Source organism: Pungitius pungitius, chromosome 9 (assembly GCF_949316345.1).
Source record: "Pungitius pungitius chromosome 9, fPunPun2.1, whole genome shotgun sequence".
NCBI lineage: Eukaryota > Metazoa > Chordata > Actinopteri > Perciformes > Gasterosteidae > Pungitius > Pungitius pungitius.
This window is the reverse complement of record NC_084908.1, coordinates 4,083,537-4,101,696: the sequence shown is the minus strand read 5'-3', so window position 1 is coordinate 4,101,696 and position 18,160 is coordinate 4,083,537. Positions and strand designations below refer to the sequence as shown.

The window sequence follows — 18,160 nt, the reverse complement described above, 5'->3', positions numbered from 1 at the left end:
TATATATCCAGACTCTCTGCCTGAAGTGGAATGGTCATTAAAGTATTGATTGTTTCCTTTTAAATCTACCCTGAAAATGACAAAATGTAGTCTGGTGATTGAAATATTGAAGGAAATGGGCTCATGTATGGTATTCTGAGAGGCTTTTATTTTTAATGGTACATCAGAAGCTCCTGGTTGTATGGTGACATAAAAGGCCTAAGACCATGATAATGTCAAAGATAAAGTTTGCAAAGCAGCATTCCTGGCGTTGCTCAACGCGCTTAACGACCAATGACTTGCGAACGCTTCTTCCGACGGCCGCAGGGTTCCACGGCCGCAATTGTACCCGTCCGGCCAGTGCCCCGACGTGCAAGGAGTAGCGAGGACCCGTCCAACGCTGCTCGCAGCTTTAATTGTCTTTGAATTTGGCTTGACAACAAGTTGTGTTTCAAGAGTCCTCATGCTGTAAATGAGAGATGTTTAAGGGAAGTCTTGTCCACATGCCTTTATATGACACGTAAAGCACATGTGAACACCAGGCAGCTGATTTGTGTGTACTCTGTATTTGTCTGATTTCACCACTCAAAGGATCACAATCCTCTGCACAGATAATTCATTACACTGTACAAAGACACACAACTCCACACTACCAAAGCTTCACTACACTGGAGGGCCTCCATTTCTTATCAAGTGTTTCTGGGATTTGGTACATATTTCCTCAATCAATGTTTACTTAAACTACTGTTTAATACTGTTGCATTTTATTTGATCAAGAATCCATGATTTCCATGAACAGGTCAAAGTCCCCCCTGCCTTTCAGTGTTTGCTTCCATCAAAACAGTGGATATGCGGTGGTGAGGTGCATCCACTGTTGATTTAAGCCTGCTGTCTGTCAGAGAGGAGACCAAAGAAAAGCTGGGAGCGAAGGTGCAGAAGGACACAAGACATGGCGAGGATGAAGGAGTGCGTTGCTGCTGTGGTGCTGAGCCTCCTCTCAGTGGGACTCTCTGCTCCTCTGAGCAGCTGTGACAGTCTGTTGAAACCCATATCTGTCAGCAATGAAGACGTAAGTGCCCTTCAGCTTTAATTAATGTAATTCAAACTCTGCAGTAAAAACAGGTGTATTTCAGTGATGGTAAATGCATGACTGAAACATGCGTATGAATTATTTCCTTGAGCCAAAGTTGTCTAACCTCGGTCGATAAAAGTGTACAACCATTTAACGCCAATAGTAAGACAGTGACCATGTTTGAACTCTTCTGTCCACTTCCACTACGTACTTTACTTCACTACATGCTACATACTTTTCTAGGATGTTTTCTCGAAATAGTGATAATAAGAGAGTAATATGGTGCGCAATGTAATTTAAACAAAGTAAAAAATGTTTCTATTGTGGACTAAAACATATTGTTCCTTCTCAAATCTGAAATTACAGACCTGTAACAATGCTTTACCAAATTTATAAAATTTGTGATCACAGCATGGACTGAACTCCAATTGACAATTCATCTATTTTTTTATGTCCAACTCCTATTTTTCTCCAACGAGCTCCGTCTGCGTGTCCCTCAGATTTTAGGGCGCTGGCTGTACATCGGGGGGAGCTCTGACCTCCCAGGAAGCCGCTCCGTGGGCCGCCTGATGACCAGCGGCTGGTTGGACGTCACCGCGACGACGCAGGACAACGTCCTCCATGTCCTGCATACTGAGGCAATGTAAATCCTCACACACTGCCAAAAGAAACATAAAACATGTGATGCTCTAGAAACCTGCAGCGTGTGGAGGGCATGATAGCTGCTTCTTTCTTCCCCCCACCATCTATTCTCTGAACGTTTTGGACATTTCATCTGACTCATTTCATATTTCATATCTATATTTCTAACATCAAATGTCACACTCAACAAACCCGTGGCCAGTCCAGGTATTTGCGTTCTATCTAAAGCACACCTGAACCAATGAAGCTGCTGATTAGTAAATATCAATCTAATATTACCTACCTTCTCTACCTTGTTTATTGCAAAAAGCTGAAAAATAGTATAATTTGCTAATAAGCCTACTACGCAATGCAGGTTAAATCATTTTGCAACTGTATGTTTAACATATATGGCTTTAAACGGTTCTGATGGGGTCTTACTTAAAAGTCCATCATGGCATCATGTTTTTCTTTTCACAGAGTTGGCAAATGTTTCAGCATACATTACAATGTGACCTTTCAAAACAGCACCTTGTTGATCGGTAAGCGAAGATCTTGACAATCTTGTCAGAGAAATTCTTTTTTTAGGGGGGGAAACTTGGATTAAATACATTCATATTATTTCCTGTGTGTGTCTGTTCGTATGTGTGTGTTTCAAAGAGGAACCTTTCCAACTCAAGGTGGTCTACCTGCAGACTGGCTGCTCCGACTGTCTGCTTGCTTATGAACAAGTTGTCTCTGGCAATGATACTTTCACCAGCCTTTTGCTCTTCAGTAAGAAACATCCAAGTTTATCATTCCCAGAACCCTGCACTGACCTGAATGTTATTCTAATTTAACTCATTTTTACTTCCAGGTAGGAGACAAAGTGTCTCCCCTGCTGTGTTGGAGATGCTGAAGAGACAGGCCGAATGTCTCCAGATGCCGTCGCCCATAATGATGGACCCAGACTACGGTGAGAATGAAACAAAAACCATGTACTTTCACACACTGTGGCACCACAATGCCATACAGAGCTGTTTTGTCTTATTTTGAATGTTTATGAATACAGAAATCTGCCCCGACAACATCCCGCCTTCAGAAGGGATTGCTGCCCTCAACACTTTATTAGAGGCCAAGATGGGACACAAAGTTCTAAAATTCCTGGATTCTTTTTTTGAAATGTTTATGAACTGATTGGTTCGGTCATTTTGGCCCATCTAAGTGAGGGGAATTTTGTTGTCTGATTTCTGTGAACAGAAATAAAATGAAGTGTAATAAAATGAAGATGGAAGCACTGGCATTGTTTTCTCCTTATTCATAAATGAAGAAGCACTTCTTTTTCTTCTTCTTCTTGGGTCTAGAATAAAATTAGCAAGGAAACTGCACTTTAAAAGTACACAGCAAAATCCTTAGAGTTAATTTTCCGGTGTTAGGCAAAAGTGTTGAAATGGAGAGTATAAATCACACTGCAAAAAGATTCAACTCTTACAGAGTCAATTGTACGAAAGAGATGGAGTCATTATCCAGTGTCAAGATCAGATTCATTTGCAAGACTTAGTAGAGTTAAATTTACTCTTTGATATGATTGAAATGTAACTGTACAGTGTCAGACATCTTGGTATCAGGCCTAACTCCATGTAATATGGCATGGTCGTGCAACCCTCGGGATCATCCACCATCCGCCCCGTACCTAAAATGAGTTGATATCCCTGCTCTATAACGAGAGCTTATTTATTCGGACTTGCCATCATGACTTGCTGCATGAATTACCGTAAATATTGTAATGTTCAGTCGTCATGTTTGACATTTAGAATCAACATTTAACATTTACATTTAACATTTACTTTTAATGTGTACATTTATATTCAACATTTATATATAACATTTAACATTTACAATTAGAGTTAACATTTACAGTTCAATTTAACATTTATACATAACATTTAAATTTATGTTTAACATTTACATTCGTATTTAACATTGATATTAGTTAACAACATTGTGTTACTGCCAAATATTATCTTTGGAAACGTTATTGCATGTATTTACATGAATTTCTCTCTAAATGTTAGAAAAAGTGATATATGAATATTGTCCTGCTTTTTTTATATGATAATGTAATGTACCAAAACTGCACAGGATTTTAGAACGTGCAACATTTTACAAACGGCACCCCATAAACAAGACGAGTCAATCAAACATAAATGATTCTTTACTTCCTCCACAATGAGAATAGATGTAAAATTAATAGACATACCCCAAAGTTTGAAGTTAAAAAGTTAAAAGCTTTACTTTGAAGCCAAGTCTTTTTTCTTTGATTCACACTGTTGTTTAAACAGTTAACGTATTGTTCAATTTGAAGAAAATAATTTGCTTTGGCATAAAAAAAACTTGTTTCAATCATTGTTTTGTGCTTTTTTATACAGAAGTATCCGTTTAGGCACCGGTATTGTTTTAAAAGCACTGGTTTAGCACCGGTATCAGAAAAAATATGTCCTCTGCCCCACCTCCTTTCGCTCTGTGCTCCAATAACAGCGGAGCAGGCTTGCAACCTGCAGACCTTCGGTCAACGTTCTCTCTCATGTTGAACTCAGATATGCTACATCCGTTCAAAGCTTGCATCAGTTCAGTCAGTGTAGTAAACATGCACCCTTCACAAAAGTAAATAAAGTCATACACAGGACATCATCAGGTAGTTGTGTAGCCCCCATCTGGTTTATTGACCAACACAACAGCACTGCTGCTGGCAGGAGCAATGGCATCAATATTCTGTCATGTCAAGCCTAAAATAACATGTTATTATTTTACTATTTCCCTGAGATTCTTAACCAGAATCTCAGTGATTTCCCTTCTTAAAGAGGTTGAGTAGTTGCTTCTCTGTCACAACTGAGATGCCCTTGGTAAAGCCACACTCTCCACAGATGAGAGGAATTGATTAAAGCATGCAGTACACACATATTTGACACGGTTTCAGCCATCTTTATCCAAAATGGTACCTCTCACATGATCCACGGTCTGTTCCGCAGTTGCTTTTCCCTCTACCACGTGCACTGGAAAAGAGTCCCATTGCTGCTTGTTGCTGGTGGGAAACGTGCATGTGCATCCCGTTACCTTCTGCGCTTGCGAGCATGTTTCAGGGCCTCCTTGTCATTTTGGACCTTGTCATTCTGAATTTCATGAGTGCTCCTGTATCACTGTAAAAGGGAACTGTTATTTTGTAGTTTTCGTTATTAGTCTTTCTAACAACTTCTTCCAGGAAGTATCGCCACCTTAATTTTTTCTGTGATCTCTGACCTTGACTTGCCAAGAATAAAATCCAGTTGCCTTGACTGACTGCTTCTAGATTTCTTGTGACTTTAAATGATCGATAGTTGTCATTCTGACTTGATGTCCAAAAGCAGTAAAAACAAAAAGAATCACACTGAATTAGAGAGGAAGAAGCGCACAGCCTTTTTTTATTGGTAGTTTATTACTGTACATCTGCACACCTGCACATGAGTCATATGTACATGTATATTTTTCTCCCTCACACACACACAAACACACTGGCCACTCAAGATTATATAAAAAATGACTTGTTTTCTGTGCAGGCTTCAATCACAGTCTGAGATCTACAAAGAACATTTGCATCTGAACACTCTGTGCACATCCGTGCGCACACACACACACAAATATCTTCATATGGCTTTACGCCTTGATTTACATGGAACAGACCACCATTTAAAACATAGAAAAGAGACTGATCAACCAACAGGCAGCCCACCGTTGATCAGGTGAGTTTGGGTACTGGACCATTTGCAGGTCCATGAATCAGTCCCTCCACTATCTGAACAGGAGGACCACACAGTGGCTGGTTGTCTGTTTTATATACGGGGCATTTTTCTATCATAATTTCACCATTTTTCAAGTAATATGTGATCGGCACTGTAATCTGTTGGGACATTGGGACATACCTGACCGGGAGATTTCCCAATACTACATGTTAGAAGTGTAATCCCCTGAGTGTGACCCGTACATTCACTGGAGCTGTGTGACCCACAACAAAGTGTCTTTGTTCAATCTCAGCCACTGGATGTTGAGAAATGTGTGTGTGTGTGTATATATATATATGTATGTATATATATATATATATATATAAAAATGATGAGGTGTGGTGAGCGAGACAAGCTAAATATATGCCATCCCTTGTTTTTGCTGGCAGATGGTTTGATGTTTTATTTAATGGAGATGTCCATTATGATGCAGTCTATAACATGTTAACAATTTGAAGAAATAAGTCTTAAGCCTTTATAAACGAAGCTGGATTGTTAGATACGCCAACATACGAAGGAACTTTTTGCCTCTCTAGCTGCTTACCGGGCAGCGTTAGTGGTGAACCACTAGTCACTAACGCTGCCCGACAAAGGTATCGGTCTATTTGGTGCTGACCCTTTGTGAGAACATTGGCCCGCGGGCCATGAAATCAAAACCCTGTGTCGCGCTGAGAAACACAGATTAGCTCTGCAGCTTTAAGTCCAGCTTCCTGGTTGGATAATGGTCTTGTTTTAGTGCAGCAATCATGAAAGCCTGCTTCATGATACGGAACCCTGGTATTAACCAACACCTAATAAAATGGCCCTAACACTTGGTCGCCTGAGACCTATCGATGCAGTAAGTCAGACTCTATCTATGGCAGGGGAACCTTTTAACGAAAGGCCATATAACTTGAAACACTCCTACAAGTAAGCCAACGTCAGCAGATAAGCAAGTGCTGTGAACGTCTAGGGAACCGATTGTGTGCTTTAGTGTTGACACGTGACCATAAAGACAGAAAGGAAACAACCATGACATCGAAAAACATTGGAGGCCCATTTCATGAATGCACAGATAATAAGTACACTCGTTTATAAATTACTAAAATAAAAGTAACAAAGGTTGGTTATGGCAAGTAGCTGCGTCAAAGAAACTCTTTATGTCGATTAGGTTTCTCCAACTCAGAAAGACACACTAAACACAAAAACAGTAAAAGGTGAAAAGCATTGACAGCCTCTTTTTCACCAAAATAGTAAACAAAACTTGAGGTACTAAAAAAAGGGGGTCTCTTAATCACTAGTAGCTTCCTTTCCAGCATACAGCCCCACTGCGACTCAGAGACGGTTGCTAGGCAGCCAATCCATCACTGCGATACACACATAAAATGTTTAAGAGACAAATTGTTGCAAGTAAAATATGTGGCACAAATAACCATTCATACTACTACAGTCAAGAGTGTGTGATTGTCAGTGGGTTAGAGGTGATGCACCGCGAAGTGTGCACAGATGTAGAAGCAGGCGAGAGCATGTCTGGAGAAGAGCGAGGGACACTTTTCGAGTTTGGTTGTTCTAGCCACTCCCCCAACACGCTCCTGTCAGACCAGTCTGTCCGCAGCGGCTTCGATCTGGAAGAAGGCTCCCATCGGAGTTCTGGCGTTCATGTGGCCTCTTGAAACGGCTCTAGAGCACCAGACCAACCGTTACAAAAGCACCGGGCTGGGACTTTGGCCGGCGGAGTTGCTCCGTGAGACAGTCGGTAAGCTGTGAGGGTGTTTGTGTTGCCATGGTCCGACTGCGCCAGGTGCCCAGCTAAAGGGAACACACAAGTGACAGCACATCCAGACGCAGCCAACAGGACCCGGTTCAAGAGTCCAGTTTCCAGCTTCAGTTCCAAAATCCGTATCGCTGCCCATGGCTGGTCCCCCCCCTGCCTCACACCACCCAGTAGTAAGGCTCAGCTGTGACCCAGCTAGCTCCAATGGGTTGTGTTTCAACAGTGAATTTGCTCCAAAAATAAGGGTCAGGGGGCTAGGATTTGTAAACATGGGGGGCATGTGTTGGAGAACGGGTCAAAGAGAGAAGGGAGAGGCTTAATGCTACCCTGTAAACAAAAACATTGGGGGATTTATTCAGGAGCTTGTTCTGTGACAGAGGTGGGCAGCGGTGGAGGATCCAGGTCGGGCTAGTCCGGTCTGAAGATGGGGATCTTAGGTAAGAACTCTATTAGGACTACCTGCAAGAGACAAGAGGGAAACGCTGCTGCAGTGAGACGATACAGGGTTCCAGTGGTAGCCATTATTTTAGTGCCTCTGCTCCTAGTGGGATATCACATATGAATGAATCATCAATAGTACATTGATGAGTCTGGTAGGGCTTTATCAAAGAGGTCACGGCCTCTGATAATAATGCTATCATTTTAATTCTAAATCAACATTTGAATGAAAGTTGATTTCATTATAACAATATTCATAAAAAGACTAATTTAGTCCAACAAATATATTTAAATTGAGGAGCTTTTAAAATGTTTTTTTCTTCTATAAAATACAGCATACTTTGATTAATAGATTGATTAAACAGTCATAAGTAATCCCATGTTCAAATGAACATTAGCGATGTATAAAGAAAACATAAAAAGCCTCTTAGCTCATTGATCAACCACTCAAACAACCTACGTCTATTGCACATCATCATCTAACCGCAGTGGATACTTACGTATTCCATCATGTTGTTGGTTTCACACTTCCTTTTGCTTAGTCTCCAATGCAAACACAACTGTAAAAAGAGTTCAGATAACTATTCAATAACATGTCCTCACAGGCTAAATATCCTCACACACGTATCCATTCGCGCTCACCTTGTGGTAAAGTCTGCTGTTCTCCCACTCCAGAAGTTTCTCTAGAGATCGTCTTGTCTGAAAGGCAACAGGGATATTAGGTGGCATTTTTTTCACAGGCCACAATGTCAACACAAGAACATTCTGCTGACTCCCGGGTTGATTTGGTTTCACTGAGACATGGACGGGTGTCTCACCCTCTTGCTGAGGCAGATGACAGGCCACAGACTGAAACCCAATGTGCAGCAGCAGCAGAGGCAGCCACACAGGAGCCAGCGCACATTCACCGGCAGAGTCTTCCTCAGGCAGCCGTTCACGCGATTGATGCTGGCTTTGAATTCCTCTGGTGCCACCTGAAGAAGTGAACACAAGTTACACGTAATGTTCTGTAATTGTGCAGTTGGAATATTGATCAATTTTTAGACATTAAATAATTAAATGCAGCATCGCATGTTGGCCAGTGACTGGTAGAATGTGCAGTAAAAAGTTTGACATTTTGCCCTAAATGATGAACAAAAGGACACATACCTTTCCTGTAAGCGCTGAAGGAAATTCTGACTCAAATTTGTTGCTTAGCCCAAACCTGTGGGGGGGGGGGAGAGGTATAAACAGAAGACTGTTTTTGAATAATAGGCTTAAACAAACACTTTGCATTTCAGGCCACTAAAAGTAAAATGACAAAATCCAGCTCATATCTGGGGGTAAATAGTTGCAATTCTAATATATACACCAAGATATATTTGGTGAGACAAACCATCTCATTTTTAAAGGAACTACACAACAAAGCCATGTTATCATAATAGCAAACACAGCATATTGTAAGGATGCACATAGTTGTGCTTAGCCGCCCACATACGCAGAGTACATCCATGTACTCTGAACTCAACAAATCTAACTCAAAGTGATTGTCCACGATCACTATTATACACGCATCTGTTTATTCTGGATTGCACAGATGCAAGGAGTGCGGACAACTCACAGTGGTATCAAATCTTGGCCAGTGGAGATGTGAGAAAGGAGGGGAGAGGAGTGCGATACCTCGCGCTGTGACAGAGAGATGCAGCAACTCGTGTCTAGTGTGGTTTCTGGTCCACACCACACCTAGACACGAGTGCCCACACCACACAACAGGAACTGGAGCTGCCACAACTTTGTGTGCACATTCTGCACGTCTTAGACGTCACGTGTGGGACTACAATGTAACAGGTAGTATTTTCACAGTGGGCGACAGTCATCAATATCTTCCGTTTCTTCTGTAACTATTTATTACAGAGCCGATAAACGTTAACCCCGTTAATGGAAATGTCGTAACGTATCGACGTGAATAATACCAGAAAATAAAAAAGAAGGAATACAACGGAACACATTACACTTCGTGTAAGACACAGCAAAGACAATGTACCGCGGCGTTACAGTCATATATAATATATATTCGGTCGTGTAGCTACTTCAGCCAAAACGAAAGCTCACTTTAACGAGCCGCCCCTCGTCCGAGTTTCGTTAGCACGTTGCTAACTTGGCAGCTAGCGTATCGCTAACTCGGTACCTAGCCGACCGCGCGAGGTCACCGGTGAATGCTAACCTAACCAGCAGGCGTCTATCCGCTGCGGACACCGCGCGAACAGCGGAGGTTTCGCCCGTCGCTTACACAGTGACGTGGCCGGACCCTCGCACCACCACCGGGTCCGGAGCGTACTTGAGGAGCTGCTCCTCTGCGGCCCTGTCCTCGTTCTCTTCTTCCTCGTCGTCCTCTTCGTAGATCTCGTCAAAGTCCTCCATCATCGCACGACTCGGCTTCGCGCTTCCCGGAGGAGACACCGGGACAGACACGATGCCGACAAACAGCGAATCTTCACCGAGAGAACCGTACCCGTAGAAGCGAGAATACGACCAGGGAGAAATGTGGAGCCGTCCCGGAGACGATACGTTCACATCGCTCAGCCAGCTCCGGAGCACAACATCAACATCCGCCGCAGTAACCACACGACACCGGAAGGAGGGCAGGCGTGCTTCAATTAGAAGTTACTGTTTTCAGATGCTATGTACTAAAGTATATCTTATCGCGGATATTTCTCTTAAATGTGTTTATTTGGTTTATTTGACCCCAGCAGATAAAAAACCACCTGAATATAACGTATCCATGTAGCAATAACATAGAACCATAATTACCTGTTTACATATGTTATATACTATTGGCTGTTTCGTTAAAAGTACAGCATTTAATTTTGAATTGTAATGGGAAGTTTTAACGTAGAATGTGATGTTTGTATCCCTGACTCACATACAGTTTGGACTATTTATTAAGTTGAAAGTTTACTCAAAATGACTATTCGTCATTGCACGTTTTATTTTGAAAGATTTGACCAGAAGGTTTTTTTTTTTTACTTTTCCGGCTAGCCTCTTTCTTTTACCAAGTTTGCTAAGCGCTTACTTTTAGGGGGCCATAACCAACACGTCAAGCGTTAATTGATGACTGTGGAACCTTTTGGATGTGAATCCTGACCTAAATCCGTCCGAGAGAACCGGAAACCCGCAGCAAAGAAGCCTGGACATCACAGTAACGCCACTTCCTGTTTAGGAAGTGTGGAGTCAATTAAACCTTTAGGTAAACTTTTGCTTTAGCTAATCGGCGGATTATTCTGCAAGATGCTACGAACCGAGAACTTTAAAATGATCTTCCAGGCTTTCAAAGAGGTGGTTCCTGTCCTCACGAGCGGGATTCTAACCGTGGCGCTTTTATCGTGCGTTTCGTTCGGCATCCAGACATATTTGGAGCTCCCTCGGGGGCTTTTGAGCGTCGGGGCCCCGGTGTTTCAGGACGGACACCTCCACCGGCTCTTCACGTACCCCTTTCACCACAAAACCCCCGCCCAGCTGCTCCTTAATGTCGCAGCCCTGGTGATCCTCAGCGGCAGTCTGGAGCGAGGCGTCGGCACCGTGCGCTTCCTGTTCCTCTTCTTCCTGCTGTCCTCCACCACAGGCGTCCTGTACAGCGTCCTGGATCTCATGCGAAGTGGCGACAGTCAGAGTCCCGCCGAGGGCTTGGTCCCCGTGACCCTGGCATGCGTGGCTCTGACCACCATGCGCACTAAAATGACCAAAGGATTTATGTGTGGAATCAGTTTCCCCACAATGGCTCTCCCCTGGGTGCTCCTCCTCATCACCACGGCTCTCGTTCCGCACAGTGTCCTCCCCTGTAACATCACCGGCATCCTGGTCGGGTGGATGTACGGGAAAGGGTGGCTGTCTCTTCTGAACATGTCGGAGGTCAGGGCCGGCGCCCTGGAGAAGACGGTGCCTTTTAGGCTGTTGAGGAGCATCAGAGGGGTGAAGTTTGTACCTGCCTCCATGGAGGAGAGGAGGAAGACGCTCCTTCCTCAGATTACTCCGACTCCTGGGTCTTACCCGGTCCAGGCTTACGCGCCGTTTCCCAACGTCAGCACGGCCAATTCCAACGTCGATATTTACGAGGGCTGGCCCAATTCAACCGGTGCTCGGTCCGCCACCACGCCGCCTCTCAATCCACACGGACATGGCCCTGCACGCAGCTTTGGGCTAAGTCAAGGACATTCTTCAGAGCAAAAATTCGGGCAAAGTTGCAACCACAGCCATAGTGATGGCCATAGTGACGGCCATGGCCACAGCCATAGTGACAGCCATGGTCACAGTCATAGTCATGGTCACTATGGACATAGTCACAGTTAATTATAATCATGATTATTCATAAGGTTGCTTTAGAATGCATTTAGCATTTTTCACAGATAAACCCACATGTCTTTTCTTTGGGAGCGTTGTCTAAAATGGGAAAAGCATGGACTCATTCTTAAGCAGACTTGTTAGTGAGCCTTTAAAGCATTTGTGCGGTGTCTTCCTGGCTGTATATTTGAAGGACATTTATCCAAGGGTCTAGATGTTCCGAGTGGATTCTGTATATACGTTAAGACATACTCTTTTTCTACAAATAAACTATGGTGTGCTCGACATAAATTGTCTCTAGAAAAAAAAACATTCCAAGAAAAATGCAGGATTGGGAGCATTTATTTTGCATATGAGGAACTCTCAATAGTGAAAAAAACATGAGCTATGGCTTTACATCACTCTCCTGCTCGATTGGCACTGCTGCCATCAGCTCTGAATAAACAAAGGTTTCTCCTCACTGAGAGTTGCGTGTTGTTCTGGTTCCTCAGTAATTTTCCTGATAAATGATATCAAAAGCAGATCTAAGATCAGTGTATAGAACTATTTATTGCCGATAAACAATCCAGCATTTTAGGCTGTATCTCAAGACATTTCCAATAATGGTACATGCACAACTCATTTAAATGTTGACGTAGAAGGGCATTTTCTTTTGAGTTAATATAACCCTGCGGAATGGATACAAAATAGCTGCAAAAGTTATGAATCACAAAAATCCCACTAATCATGTATTTCAATTTATTAGAATAAACTTCCAGACAAATTAAAACATTCAAATACTGTGCTTTTTTTCGCACAAAAAAATGACCGTGTCAAAGGATCCTAAATCTACTCTCCCCTCTGTATGTAATCAGGTGTGTTTATACCCAAGCTGGAAAATATTGCAATGGAAATGCAGACTCAAAGCACAGAGAAACTAATTTAATTCTCAGATAATTTGGTTTAATCGACTCTTTAGCAAGTACATACATCACAGACGGGTAGAACATCATGAGACTTGATTCACACAGGTGCAATACAGCCACTGGCCTGCCCATTGTAGAGATCATATGATCATTTAAAATAGGCACTCATTCCTCCCAGGAGTCTCCATAGATGTTTTTCTTCACTGTAATAGAGAAAAAACAGTAGAAGTTTAGTTATGAAGACATCAGATGCACTTGAACATCAACCTCTTGACATTTGGTTTGCCGCGTCGCTGAAGTAGAAGCTCACCATCTTTAGTGTATCTCGCTGGTTCCTTCTCGGGGGACGCTTTGAGCAGCGTGTCGGCCTTCTGATTGAGCGTCACCTCGTAGTTTTCTCGGTTCTTGAGCCTCAAGTTCTCATAGAGGGTGGCCTTCCTCCTGGGTTCCCCTTCTTCCGCTGAAGTTGACAGGGACAAGGAAAGGTAGAGACTTTTTTTGTCAACAAATAACTATCCAGGGAAGTTGGCATGAAAGTTACTTACTTAGTTGGGTAGAATAGGACCGATTTGATAAAATGGTAAAGCACAAGAATGAGCTCATTTTATATTCTCTGCATGCCTTGAGATTGTAAAAGTAAAAAAATGAAAAAAGGTACCTGCGTTAAATTCTTCCTAATTCTATTTTACTTAACTTAGGCCAAGATTTCAAACAAATTAACAGAACTGATAATTTATTTATAATTTTCTCACTGAGAGAAAAGCACTCAGCAAATTCACGACTCTTTTTGTCCTGAATCCCAGATGGTGGAATGAGCTCTCTGATGACATCAGGACTGCAGAGAGCCTCTACATCTTCCGCCGAAAACTCAAGTCACACCTCGTTAGACTCTACCTCGACTAAAAATACTAACAAATTGTGGCACTTAAATTGTACTTATAATGGCACTTATCTATAATATGTTTTGAAACTGCTTATTTGACGAAAATTGTACTTTCTTGTCACTTGTTCTTCTGATTTTGTATCTCTACGGTTGAAATGCACTTATTGTAAGTCGCTTTGGATAAAAGCGGCAGCTAAATGACATGTAATAATTAGCAAAGTCTTGGCTTTAATAAAAATGGACATTTTCAACCATCATAGTATTGAGTTGAAGTTGTTTGCATGTTCACACAGAGCCTGAACCGCTTTGCTTCAAGTTTTCGCACGACGGACGGTCATCGTTACATAGTATTTAAAACCCACACATGCAGTCGCTGTCTGTGGTACCTGGCGCGGCAAAGTCATCCGCTTTGCCCATCGGGGCGTTGAAGCCATACCCATCGTCTCTGTTGTTGGGAGTCGCGTGGACCGGGGCATCCGCTTGCTGGAACATAGTGTCAAATGACGCGGTGTCTGGATCACTCATCTCTGACTGAGGAGCAGTGGGACTGAGGAGGGGAGATGTAAAGGCTGTCAGGCAGCAGTAGCAGTTGGATGAAAACAAATTGGACACCAATCAAGGCGTTGTGGCTCTCACGATTGCGGCGACATTCCTGTCCTCTGTCTGAGGGCCTCTCCCAGAGGAGAGTTATCCAGCCTCTTGAACTTCTCCTGGCACGTCTTCATGTACGACATTTTCCCCGCCAAGTAACCACAGAAGCCAGCAACTGGAGAGGTGAACATACTCAAAGATATCAATATTTAAGAAAATGGTCAACACAGGGGCAATAAAGCAAAATATTTACTTTCAGCAAATGGAAGATGACATCGCTGAGAAAAGTATTGTTAGCGATGTTAATATGATACTTAAGTATTATATTAGAACGGTTTAAATGATGTCAGAAATGCAAAAGATGTCACATTTCATATCACACTGATAAAAGTAAACACTCTGCTTCACACGGTTGCAAGTTGATCAGGTAAACATTTGTTGACTTTGAGTATCGTTATGTACCCGAGTGTTTATTTGATGTGTTTATGTGTGTCACCTGCCAGTTTTGACATTCACAAACTTACAGGCAACTTTGGGTAGAGATCCGAACCTCGGAGACGCAGACAGAATCCCTACAGGTAAACACAACAGGGTTTATTTAAAGTGCACGGTGTGTTTATCCCACGAACATGTGGATTCATCTACACAATCAATAGTATTACCTTTGGCGACTAGGACTTGAGTGACAGTCACGCCGACCACGGAGAAGGGCACAGCTGAGGGGAAAGCACGTGGGTGTCACACCTGGTATCTTTAAGATCACACATTAGGTCCGACCAGTGTGTGAAAGACAAACCCCCCGTAACTTACATCTGTACCAGAAGCTCTCGTTGTTGCACTCTCTGAACACCCTCTTCTCTTCCTCCGTGGGGACGTACTCCACGCCCACTGGCGACTGCATTAACCACACAAACACACGCGCGTTCAGATGAACGTAGCTAACGTTAATTAGCACCACACGTTATCGGCAAGGCACGCAAGGCAGTCAGTCGAACGCAAAGTTGATGCTAACCAGCTAACACGCTAGCATCCTCGGGGCGCGTTTACCACGCGTGTTTACCTGCGCTCGCGCGTGCTGCCGCTCCCCCGTGAAGCCCGTGGTGGCGGAAGACATGTTGACAGCGACGTTGTTGCTAATTCAAGCGTTCAGAGGACCTGAAGTAACAACATGTAAGCCGCTCGGCGACTTGACTTCTTCTGTTTGGTACAATGTCATTGCTCCGGTTAGCACTCGCATAACCCGGAAGTTAAACACATTTCAAGCAGTTTCATTCGAGGGTTAGCTAAGGTGTTGTTGTAACAATACTCAGGGCAAACAGTGTTGGAATAATCATATATAATGTTAGCCGCTATCCTGTTGTACGAAATCCCCAACGAATAACGTCACATCATTTGAAATTGAAACAGGGAGCTTTTATTTTGAAAGCTCAAATGTAGGTATTAATATGTTGATCTAACTTCTAGGGATTGATGTGCAGGAGACTAGAGGGGAGAAGGCAGTGAGGCCTTGTGTTGGTGCAGGTGATGATGTCAGCGGTGACGTCATCGGGTCAATCTATCAGAATGGGTGTCACCTGTGCACATTGGGCAACCTGGGGCTAGACACAGTTATGTTGAGTGCATTCATTTCCATTGAAGTTTACAAATTTGTTGTTGTTTTGTTTAGCTGGTAGATGATATGTGTATTTGAGACCATCCTTTTCATTACAAATAATAAAACCTTTTGATACCGGAACCAAGTCTTGCTTGTCTGCCTCCTACTAAGTCCAGGAGTCACTCGGCCGTGGATTCCTCACACTGAGTTACTAGATTTTTATGGACTTCCCTTTTTCTTCTACTGCTATCTTATTCTTTTTTTTTTATGTACTTCTCTTACTACATATTTTTTTTATAGTACCTTTCTTGGAATGTGAACTGAGGGGTTCTAAACCACCAAGCCACTGGTGTTTCTGTGTTAAATCAGTGGTTCTCAAAGGTTAACCCTTGGGGGTACGTGAAGGCAGTTCGTAGGGTAAGTAAGATTAAAAAACATATTTAAAAATAGAATTAGTTCAAACAACCTTTTGAAAATAGAATTTAATGAATATTCAATAAAGCAAAAAGGTATTATTTCAAAAATCTCAATGTTTCAGTTCATGTGTGTTGGTTCAGACGCATGGACCCGAAATTATTAATAGTTGTCTTTCAGTACAAAATAGTTATAACCAAATAGTTATTTAAAAATATGTATGTATATTATTTGGATTTCAGTAGCCCAGAGAAAATGGTCCTTTGCAACAGACAGACAGCATTGGAAACATCACGTTTGTTAGCCTAACACCAGAAGTTGGTTGATGATTACTTTGTGCGTCTTCTTAAAACATGCCCGGTCTCCTTGCTAGATCTCGTTCATTTACATTGTTCACGACGGCTGCCTGAATTCTCCCCCTTTAGCTGAAAGGGGCCCGAAACCGGTCATTTGCGGCGTTCCCGGTCTTTTTCAGAATGCTGGATTTCATCTACCCGTATTATAATACAGTGTATATATACCAATATTATAATTCAGTAGGCTATTCAATTTCATTATTCTCTCCCATATCAGGATAATTTGATTGAATATAGTTTTTTTTACTTTACATTTTGTTGCTATTTGTGTCCACATAGGTTTGACTACTTTCCTACTTTCTTTGACTATACCTGTTTTGAGGCAAAACATAGCTTATTTGTATCTTATTAATGTCAAGCAGTTGCCAGTAAGAATAGAATGGTACAATATGGTAATGGCGTTGTGTGGTGCCTAGGAGATGCTGTTGCCCTTGCACACCGAATGACAAAGAAGACTTTGCCTCAATCTAATAAAGAAGAAAAAAAAAAAAACGTTAATGCTGATATTGAAATCTTGATAAAGCTAGAGCACATATTGTAGAGTGTCTTTATCACAATCAATTAATTTATTGATTTATTAAGGGTTTTTTTCTTTTATTGTCCAAGTTATCATCCATTTGGTTCACATGAACACTGGTCACATGAAATGACAGGCCATGAAGTGGCAGCCAAAATGTAGTTAGTGCATCCAATGGTTTGGATAAAAGCGTCAGCTAAATGACATGTAATGTAATGTAATGTAATTTGGTCACCAAGGGCCACTTGTGACAATCAATTGGTTCATTGTGAGGTCAGTTAAGCTAAATGGTCCCTTGTTCCACTCACGTTGTCCTTTAATGCAAGGTACTTAATGCACCGGCAACTATGTAGATATTAAGGCAGAAATCAAGCATGGAGGAGTTTCATGAGGACATATGCTGTTGATTAATGACGTTCAATAAAGGACCTGAGTGCCACTCAGAGATAAACGGATAGAAGCTGTCAAACATTACTTTCTCACCTAACATTGTCAGGTCACATTTCCATAGAAATTCAATGAGGTCTCTGTCATCCTTAACAGTTGTACAGTGGCCCATGGATACGTGGTGTATTGAACAGTGGGTAGTTGTATTAAGAGAATCAATAGATTCCTCCCAAAAAAAAATCTCATTGTGTGCCAGAAATAGACCTTTGTCACATACGCAAGGTCTGTAGGGCACACTACACATCCGGCAACCCCCCCCCCCCTCACCCACACACATACCCATGTGGTATATCTGTTAGTGGAATAAACCGTGTGCAGGGGAGCTGTCATCTCGCCATTATTTCCCAATGGTCAACCAGCCGACGCTATCATCAACCTGAGGAGGGTGGATTATTAGTATTTTTATTAGTTTAGTAACAGCTGGAGACGGTATAAACACCACCAGCTCAGAACTTATCACGTACCATGAGATGGATTGC

The 18,160-nt window shown here is 42.4% G+C and overlaps 4 protein-coding genes across 4 annotated transcripts; 2 read left to right on the top strand and 2 right to left on the bottom strand.

Moving 5' to 3' along the window:
- Positions 1 to 838: 838 nt before the first annotated feature.
- LOC119218406 (uncharacterized) lies at positions 839 to 2,949 on the top strand. Its single transcript, XM_037472814.2, has 6 exons — positions 839 to 1,048; positions 1,552 to 1,694; positions 2,153 to 2,214; positions 2,333 to 2,446; positions 2,529 to 2,627; positions 2,724 to 2,949. Exons 1-6 carry the CDS (start codon positions 929 to 931, stop codon positions 2,846 to 2,848), a joined length of 663 nt encoding a protein of 220 aa, XP_037328711.2. The 5' UTR covers positions 839 to 928; the 3' UTR covers positions 2,849 to 2,949.
- A 3,574-nt stretch (positions 2,950 to 6,523) lies between these two features.
- chic2 (cysteine-rich hydrophobic domain 2) lies at positions 6,524 to 10,238 on the bottom strand. The gene is made up of 6 exons (XM_037472234.2): positions 9,927 to 10,238; positions 8,807 to 8,861; positions 8,476 to 8,631; positions 8,300 to 8,356; positions 8,158 to 8,217; positions 6,524 to 7,678 (listed from the first exon to the last, which is right to left on the bottom strand). Exons 1-6 carry the CDS (start codon positions 10,058 to 10,060, stop codon positions 7,628 to 7,630), a joined length of 513 nt encoding a protein of 170 aa, XP_037328131.2. The 5' UTR covers positions 10,061 to 10,238; the 3' UTR covers positions 6,524 to 7,627.
- A 203-nt stretch (positions 10,239 to 10,441) lies between these two features.
- Positions 10,442 to 12,380, top strand: rhbdd2 (rhomboid domain containing 2). Its single transcript, XM_037472232.2, has one exon. It carries the CDS (start codon positions 10,925 to 10,927, stop codon positions 11,981 to 11,983), a length of 1,059 nt encoding a protein of 352 aa, XP_037328129.2. The 5' UTR covers positions 10,442 to 10,924; the 3' UTR covers positions 11,984 to 12,380.
- Positions 12,381 to 12,503: 123 nt separating this feature from the next.
- On the bottom strand, positions 12,504 to 15,604 carry LOC119218101 (OCIA domain-containing protein 1). Its single transcript, XM_037472233.2, has 8 exons — positions 15,414 to 15,604; positions 15,164 to 15,248; positions 15,016 to 15,069; positions 14,878 to 14,925; positions 14,399 to 14,528; positions 14,149 to 14,309; positions 13,190 to 13,339; positions 12,504 to 13,082 (listed from the first exon to the last, which is right to left on the bottom strand). Exons 1-8 carry the CDS (start codon positions 15,465 to 15,467, stop codon positions 13,045 to 13,047), a joined length of 720 nt encoding a protein of 239 aa, XP_037328130.2. The 5' UTR covers positions 15,468 to 15,604; the 3' UTR covers positions 12,504 to 13,044.
- Positions 15,605 to 18,160: the final 2,556 nt, after the last annotated feature.